The sequence below is a fragment of the Nilaparvata lugens genome, chromosome 5, assembly GCF_014356525.2.
Source record: "Nilaparvata lugens isolate BPH chromosome 5, ASM1435652v1, whole genome shotgun sequence".
NCBI lineage: Eukaryota > Metazoa > Arthropoda > Insecta > Hemiptera > Delphacidae > Nilaparvata > Nilaparvata lugens.
This window is the reverse complement of record NC_052508.1, coordinates 45,357,014-45,381,745: the sequence shown is the minus strand read 5'-3', so window position 1 is coordinate 45,381,745 and position 24,732 is coordinate 45,357,014. Positions and strand designations below refer to the sequence as shown.

General features: G+C 35.2%; 1 protein-coding gene across 1 annotated transcript in view; it reads left to right on the top strand.

Annotated features, from left to right (window-relative positions):
• The window catches only part of LOC120351384 (ATP-dependent RNA helicase DHH1-like), a gene marked incomplete at its 5' end in the record, with an annotated part of 30,499 nt that continues 5,767 nt past the window's right edge, over positions 1 to 24,732 (top strand). Inside the window, 4 exon segments of the mRNA XM_039428420.1 lie at positions 1 to 60; positions 2,709 to 2,996; positions 4,447 to 4,709; positions 22,743 to 23,079. Of these exon segments, the coding sequence (XP_039284354.1) occupies positions 1 to 60; positions 2,709 to 2,996; positions 4,447 to 4,709; positions 22,743 to 23,079 (948 nt within the window).

Genomic DNA, 24,732 nt, shown 5'->3' with positions numbered 1-24,732 from the left:
ACTATTTGTATTGGATGAGGCTGATATGCTAATGAACCTCTCCTTCAAAGATGATATCAAGTAAGTTGACTCACAATTTTTCCTTTCATTACTAACTTACTCATCATGTAGTGCAGCAAAAAGCACCGCTTGAATTAAAAATTTACTTGCAATACAACATTCAATGTTACTATAGATGGAAATTGATGAGAATTGCATTTATTCAAATGCTAATCGATAAATAATTATTAAATGAAACCCCAAAGTTATAGTAAACGCAAATTGGAGAGGCGGGTGATGGTGGCTCCAACCATGAGTGGAATAGGTAAATTTCAAGCAGTGAAAAAAGTTCAAACTGTTCATGTGCTTTGTGTGCGTTTAAATTTGAAATGTGGTCATACCCTAACTAATCAATAACATAACAAAGAAACAACTATGAGAAATGAAATTAAATAACGAGAAAGGTAAAAAATATATCAAAAATTAGAAACGAGTAGCACCAATTCAAGCATTCACTGTTGTAATTGGACAAATGATGAGTATTTTTTTGTTTTTCTCTAAATAAAACATAAATGAAACATGATTTTAAAATTGTTTATGACACATCTCTAATATTTAGAATAGCATAAATGCGATTTGAAGCTTGACCTTTACCGATGTCACTCAGAGATGGTGCCACCATTACCTTCAAGTCTAATTTGCGTTTTCTATAACTGCTGTTAACCACCCCGAAGACTTCTTCTTCCCTGGCTGGCAAATGGTTTTTGGATATTAGCTTTCATCGAATTTCCATCTGGCTGTTATCCCTGTTATCAATATTTATAGTAGCAGAAGTCTTCGGGGTGGTTTACAACAATTAACTTTGGGTTTTCATTTAATTATAATTTAATTTTACTGCTTCTCAAATTCTATTTCAAAAATGATAATTTTTCTATGTAGTAGTAATGGTAATAGTAGTAAAGGTTATTATTAATATGGTTATGGTTGGTATCCACTTAAAATAGAATGAATTAAAATTCCCACAACCACTGATTCATTCGAATAATAAGGAATAAGTTCCATAGTTACTTCTACTAGTTTTTAATCAATATTATTTATTCTTTAATTCTGAAATTCAAATGAAAGCTTATTGTTTCAGTACGGTATTTCCCGAATATTGGCTAGTATCTCTGCTATAACCTGTTCATCGAAATGATATACAACAATGATATTGAGTTTGCCTGAGATTGTGAGTGTATAATAATTATCACTCTCACTCATATCAACTGTTAATCACTGGACTCTTTAATACTAGTTCAATTCACTCTGAATCAATTACTGTTATTATTCAGTTCATTACTAGTTTACCCAACAAATATTTTAGATGGCTATTGTGAAGTGGTTTCGCTGCTCCAACATCCACTCTCACACGTGCATGTTTTTTCATATATCTTGGCTCCTAGAACCAGCACAGCCATCTCTACAACCTAGCATCATGAAGAAAAACATACCGTTACGGCATTATTCGTCTGTTACACCCTCGTACGTCTTTGCTAGTACTCCCGGACGTGTTTTGATGGAAAATATATTATTTTTCATCCTTTTCAGAGAATCGACAATTATTTGTTGAAACACCGCCGATTTATGTAGTTACTTCACTATTATTATTATTATTATTATTATTAGTATTATTATTATTAGCGTATGGCTTTGAATGGTGGGGAGACCCAAGGGTAGTTCCACCTCGCCGTATATAGTCCAAAGTTCCCCAATGGGAAACCGGACACTAAGGTTATAGTGAGCACAATACTTTAAATTTACACTTTTCACTTCGGAATAAAGTTCATTCTGATGCTAAAAAGTCCAAACATATACAAAACCGAAACAAAACACATCATTCTCATCAATTATTTTTTATACTTTGTAAAATTATTTTTTTATACTTTGTAAAATTCTTTGGATAATTAGCAATACTGTCATTTAATGTAAATTAGTGTATAAGACAGTGGTATCGTATATTGTAACATACATGAATAAATAACTCTAATCTACTATAGTACACACTAAGAGACATGTTGCGCGAATCTGGTGTCAGGAACATATCGCAGGTTGTCTACGAGACATGTCTCTAGATCAATCCTCGAGTATGGGCCAGTTGTGATAAACAAAAATCGTAGGTCTACAGTCCTCGTCAGAAATGTGAGACTTCATGCAACGCTAGAAATACTGATAAGAAATTCCTTTTTTCGTCCGAATCGTTACATTGTAGTGTGAATGGAACGAATCATGGTATATGTAGACGTTCTGTTAGACTGTGTCTCTAGGACGTCTATAGATGGTCGCGCAACAGGGTCTCCTAGTGTTTACTAGGCCCAGCTTATTGACAACTCTGTAAACGTACGTCTAGATAGAATCATTTGTTGCATGCGATGTATAATTGAATGCGTTTTAAGCTATGTTGGACTTTCCACTCGTTGTTCACTGCTTTCAGCTCGGGCTGACAAGTTGGTGTTGCAATCATCCTATCAGAGGTGGATTAGATGTCTTAGAAGTCAATTTCTCTCAATATCTTATCATATTCAATTGAAATGATGTTTTATCTATAAATAAATAAATTTAACTTCCCAAGGTTGTTCTTTTTGGACTCATCTTCTGTCTGATAATCAGATGTTTAGGATGAAATTGTAAATTTAATTCAAATATTTAAATTATAATTAATTTGAAATTTCAATAAGAACTTTCGGTTTCAGTGCGATATTTAAGAGTTTACCAGCCAGCAAACAAGTGGTGGTGTGCAGTGCAACGTTCACATCAGAATTGAAGTCATTTCTTGGCAAGTACATGAACAATGCACCAACCTACGTGACACCCTCAGGCAAATGTCCGGTCCTACTCGGTCTGCGCCATTTTGTGCTGCTCTCTCCTGATCAGTCGTCAAATCAGCTGCGAAGATTGATCAACAAGGAAAACCAGCTGATGTCCATTCTCAAGTCGGTTCCTTTCAGCCAATGCCTCGTGTTTTCAAATTACCAAACCAGGTAATAGTCCAGGCAATGAATGCTCAAAAAGGATATAGATGGAAATGGTTGGAAGACAATTTTTGACCACACAGTTCTGTTTAGGGTAGTAAGGAGGTAAACATATCAAAAGTCCCCACCCCTACCCCCTGTGCTAATGGAAAGCCCAAGTGAGCGTTCCGTCCAAAATGAAGGAAAGAAGCTTGACAGGATAACTTAGTCATGTTATATGTATTTTCGGTTCATTTTCCAGCTATTTCCGCCAAATCCTGCAATCGGACAGAAAAATTCTATCTTGCCTTTCTTTTAGATTATGAAATTCTGAATAAGATGAAATCATTCGGAACTCTCTACCTTCAATGAGTACTGAGTTACAATTTTTTTCAAAATGAGTAAAATTCTAAGAAAAAATAAATTTGGATGAAATTTTGTTTTTAATCAACAGTATCTATCTACCGATTGCTATCATTTAAATTTATAATCCAAAATACCTCTGGGCGTAATTTTGTGCTCTACAATCTGAGACTAGGTAGCGCTTTATCTCATATCGATTTCCAGGTATACCTGATAACAAAGATACTCGTATTTTGAAAAACACATAATTTTTAGCTTCTATCATCATCACCAACTACATTGTCAACACATTAAAATTTCGCGCAATGATAATTCATAATATATGAACAATGATAATATTGATCTTCATAAGATCATGTTCTATGAGAATCACCCTTTAGATGCACTTAATTTATTGGAGAGGTGCGCATAAGGACACCTCAAGGATCAAAATTTCGAATACTCATAACTTTTGACACAATGATCGGATCTCATCGGAGCTCATTCTTCTCGGCTCGTCAAGGCTGTTGAAAATCATGCATCATAAGTCAAATTTGGTTGAAAGATAGAAAATTCATACTTGAGTGTACCTTCAACCAGTATTTCAAAACACAAAAAAATAAACAACTTCTTTATTCAAAGCTATGTAGCGTGTTCAAAATGATTATTTTGGTAGATCCAACCGTCTAAAAGTATTGAATCTGTAGAAAAATATTGTATGAATCGTAGGATATGTCGATGGGACTTGAAAGTTATGTAGTTTTTAAGAAAAATACTTACAAATTCGCTAAATTTAACATTGAAAAGATAGGAAGAATAGATTTTTAGAGCACCAATGACTTTACACCGATCAGCTGGCTCTGATCATCAAGAGATGCGCATGATTACTACCTTGTATTCTACGTACATTGGTTAGAAATTAACTCCTATTAATCCCTTTTTATAATGTTGCAGAATTTTCTGCTGTAGATAAGTGATAACGTCATAAAATATGATATTTGAGTGCGTTATAACTTGATGCTCATCAATTTAAACTCAAATTTCAATTTCTATTTCACTTTCTATTATGCATTCTAATGATGCATTTCCATGTTACATTTATTGTATGGAAGAGAATGATTGAATGGGTTGTTGTCAGAGCGGAAAGCATTTGCTGCAAGCTGCGCCGGAAAGGCTGGGAGAAGTGCTGCGAATGGATCGCGGGCAGCCAGGATCAGGGCACACGTATTGGCGTGTACGAGCGCGTGCGTGACATGAAGGCACGCATCCTGTTGACGACAGACCTGACGGCGCGCGGACTTGACTTCGAGGCGACCAATCTGGTCGTCAACCTAGACCTGCCCGCCGATTCGCACACCTATCTGCATCGCATGGGCCGCGCCGGCCGCTTTGGATCTCAAGGTAACCAACCAGCAACCACAAAGCTCTTCTATCACTGCCACCTATCATGAATTCCATGCCCAAAGAGTTGACAACACTGTGAACGTAGGTCTTCCATGTCAGGAAGAATCCTTCCACTATTATCAGTCAACTGCAGCATGCATTGCAAAAATCAGGCGGGGATCCAGGAAGATCGCCCCCCCCCCCCACTTTCCGAGTGGTAATCATTCCATGCAAAATTTCCTTGCGCTAGATATTCCGCCAAATCCTGACACAAAAATTCGTTTTCGCCTTTTTTTAGATCATGAAATTCTTAATAGTGAATTCTCCATTGTCATCACATTAAGATTTCGCACCATGATATAAGTTCATTAGATCATTTTCTATGAGAATCATCCTGTTGTAAATGTGCTTTTGTAATTGACACTTTATTCATTAAAAGTTTACATCGAACAAGATAAAAATAAAAATAACATAATCTTTGAACATCTCTCATCAAAATCCAACAATTATTTACTTGTAAACGTTCGTTGCTAAAACAGTCACCTTGGCAACCGTGACTAGTATCCATGTAGGGTTTGCCTACTGACATCATTATCCCCCTTTAGGGATGTTGGTCTCCAATATCCAGATTTCGCTGATAAGGGGCTAAACGATTAATGTGTACAACCTTTGGTTTGGTTCTCCCTTCAGTTTTCTTAATCCTGTACACTACATCATTTTTATTCTCTTCAGAATGTAGTATGGGCCTTCCCATGCGCTTTCTAATTTTGAGCAAACTCCTCTAATTCGCTTTGGGTTATATAGCCAAACGAGTTTCCCTTCTTCAAGTTTTGTTTCAGATGATGCCAAATCATACTTTATTTTTAGTTTAGTACTGTATAAATGTAGATGTTTTCTGGCGATTTCATGAATTGTTGAAAGGTGATTTTCCAAATCAGCATGTATTCCATCCGATTCTTTTGTTGATCTGGTGGTCTACCAAACATTAAATCTCCAGGGAGTCGAATCTCCTCCCATTAAGCATTTCTGCTGGACTCCAACCAGTTGCTCGGTGTACGGCTGAGCGGTAAGCCAGCAAAAATAAAGGAAATATCATATCCCAATTTTTCTGATCTGATGAAACTGATTTTCGTAGAAACTCTCCTGTCTTATTATGACGCTCTACCATTCCATTGGATTGTGGATGAAGTGGGGTTGTATGTGTTTTTTATCCCTAATAATTTGCAAACTTCTTGAAAAGCATTTGATTCAAAATTTCTGCCTTGATCACTATGTAATTCTAATGGCACTCCTAATCGACTATCCAATTTTCTATTATCATTCTGGCAACGGTTTGGGCCTCTTGATTTGCAATGGGGTATACTTCTGGCCACTTTGTGAAGTAATCAATAATCACCAACAGATATTTATTACCTTTAGTCCAGTCAATCTATATAATAAGAGAGAGTAGGTTTGTGTTTGTTTACATCAAAGCATGTCAACTTGTGGATTGCATACCGAAAAAACGGGAATGATTCAGATCTCCAAATTTTGCACATAGATTCTAAAAATATCAATTTCGTGCACCTCGAAGCCCAAATTTCAATTTTCCTTCTAGATTTTTCAGAAATAATTTTTCATTTATGTTTATGTTTATATTTTATAAATAAAATTTCATTTATGGAACATCATACAGCATATCTATTGGGCCCGTTCTGTGTACATGGAATGTGGTAAATTGTCCGAATCACAATTGTCCACAATTTACCAGGTAAAAAGTTCTGCATTCCATGGGAAGAGTTTTCACAGATTCTGTTCCAGAAACCAGTTCCAGTTCCAAAATCCTGCCCCACAGTCGAAGCGTGGTAAATTGTCCGACCTGGTACAGTTCCAACTATCTGAGCTCTCATTGGTCGATTATTCTAGTCTGCTTGCTTCTCTGCGCATGCGCTGATAGTTTGTTTACTTTACCATAGCATAGCAATAGAATACATAACCAACAATATGATGTTTGATAACTGTATGATCTGGATGAAAAGAGCAGTGGACTTTGGTAATAAATTAATGAAACAACTAAGAGTGTTATTTCTGAATCTAACCCAATCATACATAAAGTTTCAAATTATTGTTGTACATTCAAAATTGATCAGAAATTGAATGCAAAACGATCATTAAAGTTACTGGTAGCTAGATAGCTTAGGGAAAATTAATTAATATATGAATACTAGGAAAGGTCAATGCCAAATGAGAACAATAGGTTTATAATCATACAAGATTATATTTTGATAAATCAAAGATTGGTGCAAGATAAAACTTGAACATACAAAAGTTCTAGAAGTGCAAGTAAACATATATTGAGTCAAGAATGAATGACAATAATAATTCAATTGATGAAATTCCCAAAAAATTAATAACTACACTTTAAAATGTTATGTTTTTTACATGTGAGCAATCATCAATCAATGTGATGCTAAAGTTTCTTAATACTTCTGAGTTGTAGTTACAAGTAAGCAAAATTTCAAATAAAATAGATGAAAATTATAGTATTGGAAAATATTAAAAAGATTGAGTGTGAAAACCTTCTAATAAAAATTGATATAAGTGATATTACTGGAATGCAATTTTAACGAGAAATACAATACTGATAATACAATCTTAAAAGTGATTTATAATGCAGTTATGATTCATAGTGCAGTTAATGAAGGTATAATTGAATCAAATTTAATTGTAAAACATGAATTAATCTTCAAAATTGAATAAGATATAATATTTGAATACTAAGATACTAAAGATAATAATGTAATGTTACAAAGATTCTTGTGAGTCTAGATTGGAGAATAGACTTAAGAACAAATTGATTGAGGCTGTTAAAATTGAATTGATTAACTAGAGTTTGTAAAAAGGCTTGGAATTGCCAAACGTTAACATTCATGATAAAAATTCTTACAAAACCAAACAAGGGAATGGAACTAAGAATCACAATAATTGAAGCTGAAAATTGTAAAAAAGATTCTTACAAATCCAAACAAGGGAATGGAACTAAGAACCAAAATAATTGAAGCTGATAATTGTAATAAAAAGTCAAATTGTAATAACTTTGACTAGAATGAAAGATAATTGAAAAGATTCACAAAAATTTGGTGTACAAAATACATGATAATTCAGGTTTGAGCCAGTGAATGGCAATGTGAAACAAGTTGCTAAATTTCAAAATGACAATGAAGATGGCCTAATGAATAAATGGTCAATAGAATCTGATTTTCAGGTTAACTATTTTGAAAATCATTAAAACCTGAGTCCAAAGTTCTTCTTCTTCTTCTTTTCCTTCCCCTTATGCCGCTAAGCGTCGGGTGCCTCCAGCCATTTCTTATATTGCACTCTATCCTGGGCCATCCTCCTAACGTCCGTCATTGTCTTTCCCTTTCCAGCCGCGATACTCGCCACATACTCGCTCCATTCCATCCGTGGTCGTCCCCTGCCTCGACGTCCCTCCGGTCTTGCTTCCATTACCATCCTTGCTTTTCTTTCCTCCCTCATTCGTGTGACATGTCCATACCAACCTAAAGCTTTTCGTTGGACAGAAATGATCAGCTCTTCCTCCTTTAGAGTATCTCTGATCACTCCATTTCTCACTCTGTCTCTCCTTGTCTTTCCAACGACTTTTCTTAAATATCTCATTTCTGAGGAGGTAATTCTACTTTTATGTTTATCTAGGAGTGTCAGGCATTCTGTTCCATACATTAGGATGGGCTTAAAAACTGCTTGATAGATTTTCATTTTTGTTCCCTGGCTTATCTCTCTTTTCCCAAGTAGTGTCCTGCTTATTTGGTAGTATACCTGGTTAGCTTTCCTTACCCTATTATTGATTTCTTCATCAACCTTTCCATCTGTGGAGATGACCGTTCCCAAATATTCAAAGTTATTCACTCTTTCCATAGATTTTCCATTCCACTTTATTTCCATTTCTGCATTTCCCTGCATCTTAGATATCACCATTACCTTACTCTTATCTGTATTTACTATCATTCCCTTGTCTCTTATTGCACTACACCATTCCGTGACAGAATTCTGAAGGTCTCTTTTGTTTGTTGATATCAATGCAATGTCATCCGCATAGATAAGTGCTTGAACATACACAGGACGGAGCTGATGATTTCCGACTTTACTTCTACTTGTTCTTCTTTTACATATTTTCAATATTTGGTCCATCAGCACTATGAATAACAGAGGGCTGAGGCTGTCTCCCTGCTTGACGCCTTTATCCATTTTAAACTCTCCGGACACAGCACCTCCTATTCTCACAACTCCGGTTACATTCTTGTACAGGCTCTTGATCCTTTTCATTATTTCATAAGATGCCCCCGCCTCCCTCAAGGCTGACCACAGGTACTCTCTAGGAACAGTATCAAATGCTGCTTTCAAATCCAGGAAGGCCAAGTAGGTGTCACCAGCGCGGCTCAGTCTTTTGTCCATGACTTGTCTGATAGTAAATATATGATCACTGGTCTGACGATCTCTTCTAAACGCCGCCTGTTCCTCCTCCAGTCCCTCCTCCACCTCTACTCTAAGTCGTCTTTCTAGTATCCGGGAATAGATCTTCAATACTACTGATGATAAGCATATGGCTCTGTAGTTCTCACATTGAACTGAACTACCTTTTTTATGTATGGGAACAATCACATTTTTCTCCCATTCTGATGGAATTTTGGCATACTGCCAGACATCTTTACACAACTTCCATATCCAGTTAGCTACTCTTTCCCCTCCATATTTAATGAGTTCGGGTGTTATACCATCATATCCAGCTGCTTTTCCCAATTTCATGCACTCTATGGCATTTTGAACTTCTTGAAAGGATATCTGCATTTGCTCTTCTACTTGATCTTCTTCATTAGCACCATCAATAGGTCTTACCTCCTCCTGAAATGCCTTTTCATAGTAATTTCTCCACACCTGCAATACATCTTTCAGTTCTGATTTCATCCTTCCCTCCTCATCAATCACACTTCTCACACGCTTTCCATACTTTCCTCGTAGGGCTCGAACTGTGTGCCAAAATTTATTACTCATTGCTTGACTGTTTTCCTCAATTTCCCTTCCAAACTCCTCCCATGACTCCAACTTAGCCTTTCTTACTTCTTGTTTGGATTCTCTTCGTCTTTGTACATATTCAGTCCAATCATCTGCATTTTTAGTTCTGAGAAACTTTTTCCATGCCTCCTTCTTCAGTCGAACCTTCTCTTTCACCAAATCGTTCCACCACTTGGTTCTTTTTACATGCTCTCCCACTACTGTCTTTCCACACACTTCCTCTGCAACTCTCAACAGCGACTTCTTCAGTAGGCACCATCTCTTCTCAATATTCTCTTCTGAGCTTCCATCAATTTCTTCCTCCTTCCTCAAGAGCTCCTCAGTTATCAGCCTTTGATATTCTCTTCTGTTCTCTGCCTTCTTCAATTCCATTATCTTTATTTTCTCATACTTGACAGATTTATACTTCTTTGGAGGTCTAATTTGTGTGTCCATAATCAATAGTTTGTGCTCTGTACTGAGCTCCGCACTCCTGTACACCCTCACATCCGTTACCGCATATCTGAAGTGCCTTGAGTATACAAAATAGTCAATTGCACTTTTGACTCCTCTGTTGGGTGATTCGAATGTGATTTTATGGATACTTTTATGGGGGAAGAAGGAATTTCCAACTAACAGATCGTTATCCACACAGAACTCCAGCATTCTCTTGCCACTACCATTCATTACCGACTCTGCTCCATGCTTTCCTAGGCATCCATGTCCTATTGTGATATCATTGCCTACCCTCGCATTCCAGTCACCCATGATTATTATGTGCTTTGCATACTGTCGGGCCTTATCAACTGTTTCCTGTAAGGCTGAGTAAAATGTCTCTTTCTCTAGTTCAGCCGAGTCATCTGTGGGAGCATATATTTGTATTAGTGACACCCTTTCAGCAAACTCTAAATCTGCAGAAATAATTCTAGAGTTTACTGCCGTCCAGCTCACCATTTTTCTTTGGCACTCATCACTTAGTATAATGCCCACTCCTTCCTTTGCTCTAGCTTTCATTTCCACCCCTGAATATAGAAATGTGTATCCCTTATCTAAAGCCATCTCACCACATCCTTTCTTTTTGGTTTCACTAATGCCCATCAATTTCAATCCATATTTCTCCATCTCCTCGACCACCTCACACTCCTTTCCAGCAATAGACGTAACGTTCCATGTTCCAAATTTCATAAAATTGCATTTCCGTTTTTTATTCCTTAAGTCCGGTCCTGTTCCGAGGCTCGTTAGTCTTCTCTGAATCCGAGTTTATCCAGCGTGTGGGGGATTAGCCCAACGACGCCTTCTTTGGAGTACTTCTTTGTCTGCCTCCTACCCTTCGACCTGTCCGGCTTGGGTGGCCCTGCTGGTAGTTACACTACCGCCGGCATAGCTCTCTGGGTCACAGGAGGACGCAAGCCCCTCCACCAACGACAAGGTGTTGTACTCCCCAGAGGGGGAGTCCAAAGTAACTTGGAAAAACACTTGAGTAGACATGAACGTGTGGTTGCGATGCACTGAATTGAAAGTTATGAGAATTTAAGACTTCAAAGTTTAAAACTCAAGATTGATTGTTGACTTGATTGTAGACACTTTATAACATTTGAAAAGTATTCTAAAGCTATAAATGAAGAAAGAATGACGAAAAACAAGAGCGACCAACAAGTCAGCTGATTAAAGTAAAGTTGGCAGCGGAAGCACGCCAAGATTCAAACACTGCCAGCGCGACTACTACAACAAAGAAGCTGAAGTGAAGAATGGACGGCAGACGAAATCTAACAATAACCATTCATTAAATGAATTTTTCTCTATAGAAAATTTGAGAGTAATGGAATAAAAGAAATGCACACTTTTCTAGAAGGTAAATTTGTAAAACAGCCTTTCTTCATTCACGCAGCTAGTAAACGACACTTTAGTGTAAATCAACTTTATACAATCAACTTTATGTGTGCGCGCCAAAAGCTTGAACCAACAATTTTGAAATGGCGTTCCATGGGAACAATTTGCACTAGTCATTTGATGGAACAATTTACGATTGGAACTGGAACAATAATTTACTGTACACAGAACGTTCACTAATATTGTTGTAGAATTTGTTTGTATAAAGGAAGCTCATAGAGAAATTGATACGCTGGTAACAACAATGTGTAGCAATATGATGTGTTTCAATACAGGAAGCTCATGTTTTGATACAGGAGTTTTGATACAAGTGCTGGCAGCTTATAGCGATTGTGATAATATTATATTATTGTGAGTTGTTAAGTTTTGAATAACAACATTTTATTGATTCTCAATCTTTCAAATTTTCGAAAAGCTGTTTTTTCATCTTTAAATACGATATTAAATACTGAAAATCATCTACCATACAACACTACCGCCGCCAGTAGGAGCGGTGAGTTAAATTATGTTATAAAATTATGTAAGAGTTTTGATTTTAAATGAAATCAATACAATAATATAGCCAACATACAATATTGTTTCGCTGACAAACTCCTAAATCGGTGAAATATTGACAACTTTTACTCAACATAAGAGATGTATTTCAAGTATGATGAAGGTTAGGTATGGTACCGTATGTAGCCTACTGAAATCCATGTATCAGAAACGAAAATTTGTTGAACCCAATTACCAGTTATATTATTCAGCTTTTTGAACAAATATTTTAAATAATATGTGTCGAATTATTTTTAACAAAGTGCTATGAATAATCATTTTCCATCTATTTTGGGGGCGAATTCAATCACGGTCCATCCTAAAATATAACAGCATATTTGAATGTTGCCGGCATTTTCTTCAATTTTTTTGTATCACTTCACAAGTAAATGCGAAGATTAATGAATATCGTTATGAATTATAAGACAGGAATGAATTGAATCTTTTTTTTTTTGATGAAATATACCACTATAATTTATTCTTATCTAGGTAGCAAAATAAGAATAAGGATAATGCGATGCGATGGAGGTTATAACGTTGTTACAAGACATTCGATTCCAACCGCCGTCGTGGCGTATTGGTAAAGCAGTCGGCTTTGAAGCGAGAGATACTGGGTCCCAATCCTAAGACTTGAACTTTTTTTGTTCTTAATTTTTTTCCTCGAAACGTATTATTATAAATTATTTTTTGAAGGAAGTTGTTTTCATTACGATAGAACTTGAAATTCATCAAATAATTATTTAATGTAAAATTTTGCAATCAAGTTAATTAATTTATTTTTATTATTACTATCGTATTTAATAAAACTTTCAAGTGAAAAAACACTCACATTTTATTATAATTATTATTAATAGTTGACATTTCCAAAAATCTTTAGTATTGTCTCATGGATTGTAATCTATTCATGTCTATCATGGATCATTATAATCTATCTATGTCTGTTTGTTTGTATGAATTTTTATATTCATCCTAAAATAGAAGATGGAATTTTGTGTAATTCATCGTACATCGCATATTTCCATCTATTGACAATCAGCAACTATGAAAACATTAAATTATTCATCTTTGAAACACTAATTTAACCTATCTATATGTTTTTAATTCAAAACTTTACTAATAGATATTACTACCAAATGATTGAGAAGAATATGTTTTCGGAATAATAAATGCTGCATGACTAAGCACATAGGAAGTCCGTATTGAGACGTGAATGAAGATATTGATTTATAAATTTCATGATTCACCAAATATAGAGTCAAGTGTGACATGAGATACATTGACTTTTTGGCGGTACGAAGTTCGCCGGGCAAGCTAGTATAGACATAAAAAAGGGGGTGTGCTTGCAATTTATATTGTAGTTCTCATTTTTTAATATATTATTTGGGTACATAAGAGAAGTCCAGAACCAATTTCTTCATGCAAAATTTCCTTGTGCTAGATACAGGGTGGCCCAAAAACCTCGTATTTTCAGCTCATTTTCCAACTTTCAGCTATTTCTGCCAAATCTCGTGATCGGACAGAAAAATCTGCTCACATCTTTTAGATTTTAAAATTCTGAATAGAATGAGTTCATTCGGAACTCTCTATCTCCAATGAGTACTGAGTTATGATTTTTCAAAAATGAGTGAAATTTTAAGAAAAAATCAATTTTGATGAATTTTAGTTTTTAATCAACAATATCTTCCGAATGTTACCATTTAGATGTATAATTCAAAATCCATCTGGGCTTATTTTTGTGCTCTACAATCTGAGATCAGCAAGTGCGCTCCATCTCATATAGATTCCCAGGTACACCTGACAACAATGCTCCTTGTATTTGTGAAAAACACCCAATTGTCAGTTTCAACCATCATCACCATCATCATCATCATCAAATTGTCATCACATTGATATTCCGCACAATGACGAGTTCATGAGATCATGTTCCATGAGAATCACCCGTTAGATTCACTTCATTCCTAGTGGAGAGGGGCGCTTAAGGACACCTCAAGGATCAAAATTTCAAACACTTATAACTTTTGACACAATGCTCAGATTTCATCGTACTACACTTCATTCTTGTCGGCTCGTCAAGGTGGTCTAAAATCAGGCATCATAAGTCAAATTCGGTCAAAAAATGGAAAATTTATTGTTGAGTGTACTTAAGTCCATATTCCAATTCACAAAAAATGGCCAATTTCTATAATCAAAGTTATGTATCTCGGTAACTCCTCATTTTAAAAATCATTACTTGATCTTGAAATGTACAATAGAATTTTCTCTTTCATCTGCTGTAAACGATTCATGAAAAAATATGTCCGTAGAGTGAGATTTGATTGTTAAAAAAAATCCGAAAATTGTAGCCTAGATATTTTTTTATATTAACGGTTTTGGCAGTTCTATGATAAGTAAAAGTGATCCAAGATTGATTTTTAGGCATCTGAGCTCGTAGAGGATGAATTTATCTACAATTTGAAATCAATCGTGAGTTTCTTTGATGTACCAGACTCGTTTTAGAAACTATTGATCAACAGTAAAATCACGAAAAAAGAGTAAATAAAAACTGAAATCGCCATTTTTAAAATCTTCTGTAACTTTCGAATTGTATTGGAATCGATAGTTTCATTTATTGGAATTTGTAGAGGGGGAAAATTTTCACATCCCCACTAGATTTGGAAATTTTATCAGAAGTACTTCACAAGACATGCAGCTTTGAATATAGAAATTGGCCATTTTTGTGTATTGGAATATGGGCTTGAGTACACTCAACAATAAATTTCCATTTTTTGACCGAATTTGACTTATGATGCCTGATTTTAGACCGCCTTGACGAGCCGAGCATTGAGCATCGAACCATCTGAGTTTTCTGGGTTAGTAGCTAAGCCTTCTCTTGAGACTATATGACCTAGATATTTTACTTCAGTTCTAAACAGGTTACACTTCTTTGGAGATAGTTTCAGGTTAACTGTTTTTAGTCTAGAAAATACCTTTTCCAAGTTATCCAGATGCTCTTCAAATGTCTTTCCCATTACAATAATATCATCAAGATAGACTAAGCATACTTCCCAAGACAGACCACGAAGCACCATATCCATTAATCTCTCAAATGTTGCTGGTGCATTAGTAAGACCAAATGGCATGACATTGAACTGCCATAAACCTCCTTCCCCTGTTGAAAATGCTGTCTTCTCTTTATCGTCAGGATGTAATGCCACCTGCCAATACCCGCTTTTCAGATCAAGTGAAGAAAACCACTTGGAACCGGAAAGTGTATCTAAACTGTCATTAATTCGAGGGAGTGGGTAACTATCTTTCTTTGTAACTTCATTCAATTTTCTGTAGTCCACACAGAATCTCATACTGCCATCTGTTTTCTTAACCAAAACTACTGGTGATGACCAAGGGCTGTGTGATTCTTCAATAACATTCTGTTCCTTCATCTTTTGCAACATATCACCTACTTCTTGTCTTTTTGCGAATGGTACTCCTCTAGGTCGTTGTTTTATTGGATGAGCATCTCCAGTATCAATTCCGTGATATGTGAGTTTGGTATAACCCATATCTTCATCTTCAAAAGCAAAAATGTCTACATTCTTTCTTAACATTTGTTGAGCTGACTGTCGATTTTCATCTGTCATATATTGTTCTCCATCAGTCAGTAATTGATTAATACACCTTTCAACTTCATTGGAACTTTTCTTAAATCTTTTGTTATTATTGTTTTCTCCAAGTACTTCAACATCATTACAATTTGCCACTGCCTTACCTTTCTCTATCACTTTCGGTTCTTCAGTAACATTTGCAATGAGAACGGAAATTGTTTCATTTTTTCCAATAATTGAGTGTCCAGTCAACAACCCTCTATTATACATGCTCTGGTTAGGCTCAATTAGGTTTGTCTCATTTTCCAACATTCTTTCAGGTTTTGTCATGACCAGTACTTCTGAAAAAGGTGGTATAAGTTCCTCTTCTATTGTAAACAGTCTTATTTTGTTACAAACTTCCTGTTCTATTGTTTTGTTTTCCTGGTGATGATTTAAATGCAAATATTCATTACCAATTTAATAACATTCCTGGAGATATCAATTACAAATGTATACTCTCTCATAAGATCTAGGCCTAAAATGAAATCATCCATTATTGATGCAACGAAAACGGTAGCTCTTATTCTCTTTCGACCAAGATATAAGACAATGTCAGCTTTTCCATGTACAGGGACTTTTTCTCCAGAATCAGTTTGAAGTACAAATTTTCTTTCTATCTGTTTAACTTTTGTACAATCAATTAAATCTGGACGTATGATTGATGATGTTGCTCCTATGTCAATTGTTACCAAACACTCTTCCCCTTCAATTGTCCCATTCATGTGTAAGCTGTTCCCATTCCTTTTAATCATAGTAGCACTACCAATTGCTTCTGAGGTCTCATTGGTAGCAGCTGACATTCGCCTCCCAATGTCAGCTGAATTTAGTTTTCCCTCTGTTCAGTGTTGTTTAGTAATTTTGCTACTGACTTATTTTTCGTAGGTACAAATTTACAACATCTCTTCGAATGTCCTAATTTACCACAGTTCCAACATCGATTTTCACATTTTTGTTGAGGACACCATAATAATTGTATATGTCCACTCTTTCCACACAGTCATCACTCTAAGGGCCGGTTTCCGAGCTCCGGATCTATAAGTTCTGACTTACAGAGTCCAGGACTGAAATAAGCTCTCGGGTCTAAATTGACTTTCTGAGTCACGAATTTATCTTCTAACTCCGGAGTCTATCAAGTTCTCGACTTATTTGAGTCCAGGACTTTAACGCATTAAACGTGAAGGAAATTCACAATATTTTGCTGTTGTTTTGTTGGCATTATAGCAAAACGGAAACAGCTGATTACAGCGGGGCAATTCAAATGAGCATGCTCTCCAAAAAACTATATTGTAAAAATACGATCAGATTTCTTTGTTGGCTTATTCAAAGCAAAACCTTTGAAAGGTGAATGAATAAACATTTCATTTTACGTTATGCTATTATTGATCATTGATCCTAACCAGTGATTTTGGAATAAAAATTTCATTAGGCTATTCAGTTTGAAAACGTATTTGTTTTGAAAAAAACTGGAGTAATAATTTATTATTGTTATTAATATGTTGAATATGGCATTAAATAATAACATTCAGATTGGAATATAAATTCCAAGGCAATCCTTGTATTATTTTGCTTGAACATTTTTAGGTTATGTTATAGTTCGTAAAATGAGGTTAGTTTCTTACGCATATTTCTGATACAATTTTATTTCAAAATGAACTTGCAAACTATAAATTATGAATTTAGATGGACTAATCCAAATAATTTAGGTATTCCATGATATCTATTTGGCTTTTCATCTACTCCAAAACAATAACTGAATTGTGTTTGCTCAGTTAAGTCTAGAACTTGAATTTAAACCCTACCCCAGTCGAGGGTTTAAAATCATGCTGTTTCAAGTCCTGGACTTAACGATTTTTGATAAATCCTTGACTCAGAAAGAGGCGAGAATCCAATTCAAGTCCTGGACTTATAAGCCCTTCACTCAGAAAGCGAAATTATAAACTCCAGGGTCTAACATGATCTTTAAACTCCAGAGTCTAGAATCCTCAACTACGTTAACGCTCTGACTCAGAAAGCCAATTTTCTGACTCCAGAGTTTAAAGCCAGTTAAAGTCTAGAGCTAAATCCCGAGCTCGGAAACCGGCCCTAAATTGTTGTTATCTTGTGTCACCTCATCCGTATTTAGTACTCTACTCTGGCGAGTTGGTAGTAAAGCATGAACTGCTCTCTTAGCAGCATCCAATGTCAGAGCTTGGGTGAGTGCGGACCGCATATTAAGATGGTTCCCAATCAACAATGACCTCTTTATTTTGTTATCACGAATCCCATCTATGAATGTTTGCGTGGCTAAATGTTGTTGAATATCGACTGGTGCAGAAATATAAGCGATTTGAGCCAACTGCTCTACATCAGCTCCAAGTTCTTGCAAACTCTCACCATTTCTTTGAAAACGACTTTTCAGTTGACATCTGTATACGTTCTGTAAGTGGCCATCCCCATAGCGATGTTCTAGTGCTAACATTAATTTATCAAAATCTAATTTTTCAACATATAGTGCCCTTTTCAATTTCCTTTTGCAAGTTTTGTTCCATATTAGATATAGATTCCAGCATACCTTCTTTGAGCGAATTTACTATCTCGTTGAATGTTTCCATCTCCATTTTTGATGGATGCAAAACTTTTTTTTGTGTAACAAACTTTTAGCACAATTCCTTTTTGTTAATGCTGTAAATGTGCTTTTGTAATTGACACCAAGAGCCGGTTTCCGAGCTCGGGATTTAGTTAAGTCCTAGACTTTAAACAGCTGGAGTCAGAAAATTGGTTTTCCAAAATAGGGCGTAGTCGCAGTCATTGTCATGGTCATGTTTGAATTAAATTTCGAAAAACTAGAAAATTGAACACAAAATAGAATAAAGAGAAAATAGTGTAAAGTTTCAGCTATTTTGAATTATTTAGGAATGTCCAATTTAGTCATGTAAAAACGTTTCCAATTATAGAGATGAGAAAATAAAAACTACGACTACTGTTATAAAAGCTGCACCACGTTTTGGAAAGCCAATTTTCTGACTCCAGCTGTTTAAAGTCTAGGACTTAGCTAAATCCCGAGCTCGGAAACCGGCCCTTAATTCATTAAAAGTTTACATCGAACAATATAAAAATAAAAATAACATAATCTTTGACCATCTCTCATCAAAATCCAACTAGTTATTTACTTGTAAACGTTCGTTGCTAAAACAGTCACCTTGGCAACCGTGTTTACATGACTAGTATCCATGTAGGATTTGTCTACTTCAATCCGTTAGATGCTCTTAATTTAGCGCGCGTAAGGACACCTCAAGGATCAAAATTTCAAACACTCATAACTTTTGACACAATGATCGGATCTCATTGTACCACAGCTCATTCTTCTCTGCTCGTCAAGACGGTTTAAAATCATTGATCATAAGTCGAATTCGATCGAAAAATATAAAATTCAACTGAGTGTAGTTCAACCAGTATTTCAATACACAAAGAAATGACCAATAATTTAGAGCTATGTATGTCGGTAACCCATTATTATAAATAAGGACGTAATCTTGAATTTTAGAATTGAATTTGATTTTTTCTCCTCTTTTAGTTGCTTTAAATGGAAGAATATGACCGTAATGTAAAATTCAATCATTAATAAAATGAAGAAATCAAAGATACTCTCCTCATATCAACGGTTTAGGAAGTTCTATGATAGGATACAGTGATTCAAAATGAATTTTAGGCAACTGAGCTCGTAGAGGATGGAATTGTATTCAATTTGGAATCAATCATGAGTTTCTATGATGTTTCAGACTCATTTTAGAGACTCTTGATTGAGAGAAAAATCGCGATAAAATGAGATACTGAAATCGCTATTTTTAAAATCGGCTGTAAATTATTTCACAACTTTTTCCTTGCCGTTATGAGAATAGATCACCTGACGCTAGTGATCACGCGCATCTCAAGTCTACTTATAAACAAAGATCTGATCCAGCTGGTGACAGGACATAACGCTGGAGACATACGAGGGTCTGCTATCTCTTCATAGTGAAAAATTTAATAGAATCAACATTTGCCAACAGTTTGCAATTGGAAAATCACATTTTCTCAAATTTCGAGCTTATTCTCAATTTCAAGTGAAAATGTTACTGAACACTAATTGCAGAGATTTTCATGCTCATTCTTTTCCACTCGATTTTTTTTGTTTAAATTGTATCTGAAGCCTGATAATTGGGAATCTAAAATCAAACTTTGCATAGATGAGGTGGAGCTCCTGAAATTTTTACAGATATGGGACTTGTGGCAGTTGATAGAGCTTACCAATGACTATTCTAGGTATAAATTTAATCGAAATCGTTGGAGTCGTTTTCGAGAAAATCGCGAAAACCCCTGTTTTTGACAACATTTTCTCCATTTTAGCCGCCATCTTGAATTGCATTTGATCGAAATTGTTCGTGTCGGATCCTTATATTGTGTGGACCTTAAGTTCCAAATTTCAAGTCATTCCGTTAGTTGGGAGATGAGATATCGTGTACACACACACACACACACACACACACACTCACAGAGAGAGAGAGACAGACCAATACCCAAAAAACATTTATTTGGAATCAGGGGACCTTGACCTTGAAACGTATAGAAATTTAGAAATTGAGGTACCTTAATTTTTTCGGAAAGCAATACTTTCCTTACCTATGGTAATAGGGCAAGGAAAACATATTAAATTTGAAAATTTTAAAATTTATAAGAAAACGATTTTTTATTGTATTATCAATTTTAAAATTAAATTTGTTATTAATTACAAAATCATACAGCCAAACATTGCATTAGTTGCACAAATAATCATTTCCACATCCGAAATATTTCACAAGATAAGCAGCTTTCAATATGGAATTTTGTCATTTTTTGAGAATTGAAATACTGGTTAAAGTACACTCAAGGATGAATTGTCTATCAATTTGTCTAACACATTAAGAAATCAGAACTGCAATATAAATTGCAAGCACCAATGTATATAGTGACTGGACTACTACTGTAGTTGCAGTAAATAATTATCATATAAATATTAAATATATAATATCATATCATATTAAATATCATATAAATATAAATGAACAAATTCAAAAATCCAATCAACGTCAACAAATAAAGCTCTCAAATGCTGTTTTCGGTTGAAAAACTTCAAAAATAAATTTCCGTGTGGTGGGGGGAGTCGAACGGGGGGGGTCTCCTGTTCGACCACCCCAATCGCCCCCCCCCTCACCAGTTTAGGGTCCTGGATCCGCGCCTGGCAAAAATAGATGATAAATGTAAAGTAATACCATAGTACCCTTTTGAAAAACACAAATTTGTTACCTAAAAAGGTTTTAAAAGGGTACTATGGTATTATTTTCAAAATAAAAAAATTAAGTAGCCCTTAATTGACCGAGCGAAGTGAGGTCTAAGATTCAAGACGATGGCTTTGCATTTCTCTTTATGTTTAAATGTTTATATGTTGCGCATTTACGGCGAAACGCAGCAATAGATTTTCATGAAATTTGACAGGTTTGTTCCTTTTTAAATTGCGCGTCGACGTATATACAAGGTTTTTTTGAAATTTTTCATTTCAAGGATAATATAAAAGGAAACGGAGCCTCCTTCATACGCCAATATTAGAGTAAAAAGCATACTAGAATTATTCATCATAAATCAGCTGTCGAGTGGATTATAAATTGCATGCCATGACGCATGCAATTTAATTTCTCAATGTAACTTGGTAAAAAATCAGCTGCTGTGTGGACTATTAATTGCATGCCTCATTGAGTGCAATTTTTATTCACTATTAAATGAACTATTGATTGCATGCAATACTAAAATAACATAGTATTGTCTCTCGACCTTTCTCTGCTTTGAACTCGGGCTGTTCTGTTGCCAGTATGTCTTGAAGGAGATTAGCTTTAGATGTTAGCATTTTTGATACACCAACCCCAACACCAGCCATTAGCCGTTTTCACACCGATATCTCGCCGACACGACATATAGACAGGGTATTTACTCTAATGGACAATATAAGAGGAGGCTGTGGTTTATAACTGCGCGAGGTCTACTGTTCACAGAACTCCTAGTATGTACGTTTAAAAAAAAAAATATTTCCATCATAAATTTAGTTTTATATTTATTCTTCAGTTTTGGAAATTATATGACCATTTTGACAAGTTACGTGGTGATTGTTAGTTATTTAGTTCATTGTGATTACTAGATAAGTGGTTGAAACACATATATTATTTGGAGTTTAGTTGATCACTTTAAAGGCTTTTTAGCGCACAGCGTCTGTAGCATCAAGTAAATTTTATTACTATTCTTAAGAAATAAGCTAATTTATCAGCAATAATAAATCATCAAATACAACAAGGCTACATACATGAGTAGACCTCTGTACAGCATAATATACAGACACATAAATTAATAAAAGTTGAGACATAATACAAAACATTACATAGCCTGAAATAGAACCAGATTCATTAAGCTCTAATCAATATATCTCGGCTCCAAACAAACACTAATACAAAACATTCCAAATCGGGGTAATTCTTAGAACATCAACATCATTTTGGGCACATAATCATGCTTTTATTTTCTTCAAAAATGTATTCTTATTCATCCTCAGTAAATTAGGAATCTGTATTAATTAGGAATCTTTCACCTACTTTAGTACATGAGTTTCCCATAGTTGAATAGGGTAATTTCCAATAGAATTAAATTCCATATTTTTTATAGACCTATTGTATTGTATTTTAGATATTTTGTACTTTTTATGTTTAATTTCTTGTTTGTATTTTTGAAAGGATATAAATTTATTTATTATTATAATAAAAAAAATCAAGTTCAGTAGTTCAGACGTGATGTTGCGTCAAACATGTACTTCCTATCCCGTACTTGTATAAGCCAATTTCATCCTTTTTAATATTATATTATAGATAATTACTTATCATACTATACATTTATACCTTATTACTTATATTTTTTTTAGGAATCGTTATAACTTTATTAGCGCTGGATGAGATGGCAAAGTTCAGAACTCTGATTGGAAAAATTGGTTCATATGCCAATGCGTGCATTATACCAGACGATGCACTCAATAAGGAACTTTGGACTGTGAATTTGGATGTGTTGGAGGTACTTGAAGGACATTCTGGGAGCGAGGAACCCGAACCTGAAGAGATTCCTAAGCCTGAAAGTGAGGATGTTGCCGAGATCAAAACTGACAGCGAGTGTGTACACATGATCTACTCTTCAAATGAGGAGGAACAGAAGGAAGAACATGAAAAAACCACTCAACTTCTGGAATTTGGATTAAAACTTTTGAGGTAACTTTATTTCAATGTTAAACTGTAGTATTTCTCTTCTCTTTTCTTTTTCTATAGTTTATTATTGTTTTTTCCAGGTGATTGAAAATGTACTCCACATGCAATATTGCATGTCCATAAATATTTAATAAAATCGCTTATATAATTGAGAAATGTACTATTTGGCCTATAATATTGCACCACAACACTTTAGTATGAAGTCCTTCAGTGTCTTCGTCAGTTTCAGGAAGCGCCAAGGTAATTCATTCTTGAAATGGTGTCTTTTAGTGGTGTGGAAAATGCAGAATGTGTTTAATGAAAAAGCTCAGCGAAATTTTTTTATAGAATAAAAGGATTCAAAGCAAATACAGGAAATATCATTTCCTGCATATGGAATAGAACAAGTGTTTTTTCCACTTTCAGCAAGATGTTCACCACTTTTTCCTCAAAGAGGCTTAGGATTCTATAGATCCAAACAATCGCTTTCAACTTCTGTGGATTGGCAGTACATGGCTTCCTTGCTTAACATTTACAACATTGTTGAATTTCTTTGGGTGATATTTCATTGAATATGATGTAAAGATGTGTGATGTATATGAAGATGATGAACCAGACAATTTTGATGAAGATGAGAATTTCTTAATCCTCTGCAAACTGCAGGTAAAACTTTTTTGTTTACTTCTGAGAACTTATGATTTCAATTAAACGAAATTTAACAGTGTTTCTTATTGCTTATTGTCGTTTTATTTTTAGTAATAATGATAACATGTCAGTAAGTGGAAAATCGAAGGTTAATCTTGATGGCATCAGAATTATGGGGTTTAAATATTGGGTCAGAGCATAATGGCATCTGTTAGCGGCAGCTAGTTTTGCTTTAATGTCAGTCTCAACATTGTTATAATTTGTTATGATAGAACCGAGATTTTTGAAATTGTTCAACTTTTGAAAGCGATAATTGTTCACTTCGAAAAATCGTTTCAATCGCGTACCATTTATCTTTTCTAGAAACTTATAAACTATTCTTAGCAAAGAAATACCTCGGTAATTGGAGCAGTCACTTCTACTCCCTTTTTATGAATGGAATAATTATGGCAGTTTCATTAATTCTTCTTCCCATTGATCTATCTAGTGAAGTTGCCATTCCAGCAAGGCTTCATAACCTAATTTCAGCATTTCAGCCGATATAAGATCCTCTGCAGGCGCCTTATTGTTTTTGAGCGATTGGGTGGCCGCTTCAGGACACATTGTTGGCTGCTCAATGAACTGACCCGGGCCTATGAAGTTGGCATTTTCTTCTTTTGCAATATTTCGATTTAATAAATCATGGAAGTATTCTTTCCACCTATCCATAATCAGCTCTCCTGATTCCATTCTGGTCCTATTTCTAGGTTTTTTAGTTTTCTCAACAATACTTTTCTACAGGGCAAGGGGGTTAGCCTTGCGCCCTCATCCGCGTTTGAGGGCATTGACCGGTTCTAGCCCTGGGCAGAGGCTCTTGCAGGATACAGTAACTAACTATATTACCCACAGTATGACCATTGACTGTCACGTGGTACAAATCCGCCATTAAGATGTTAAACAAACTTTATAGTCGTATCTTATTACATTGTAAATTTGGAACTTATCATTCCCTTTACCGATTGAAAACATACAGATTGTTTACTAACGCCGTAC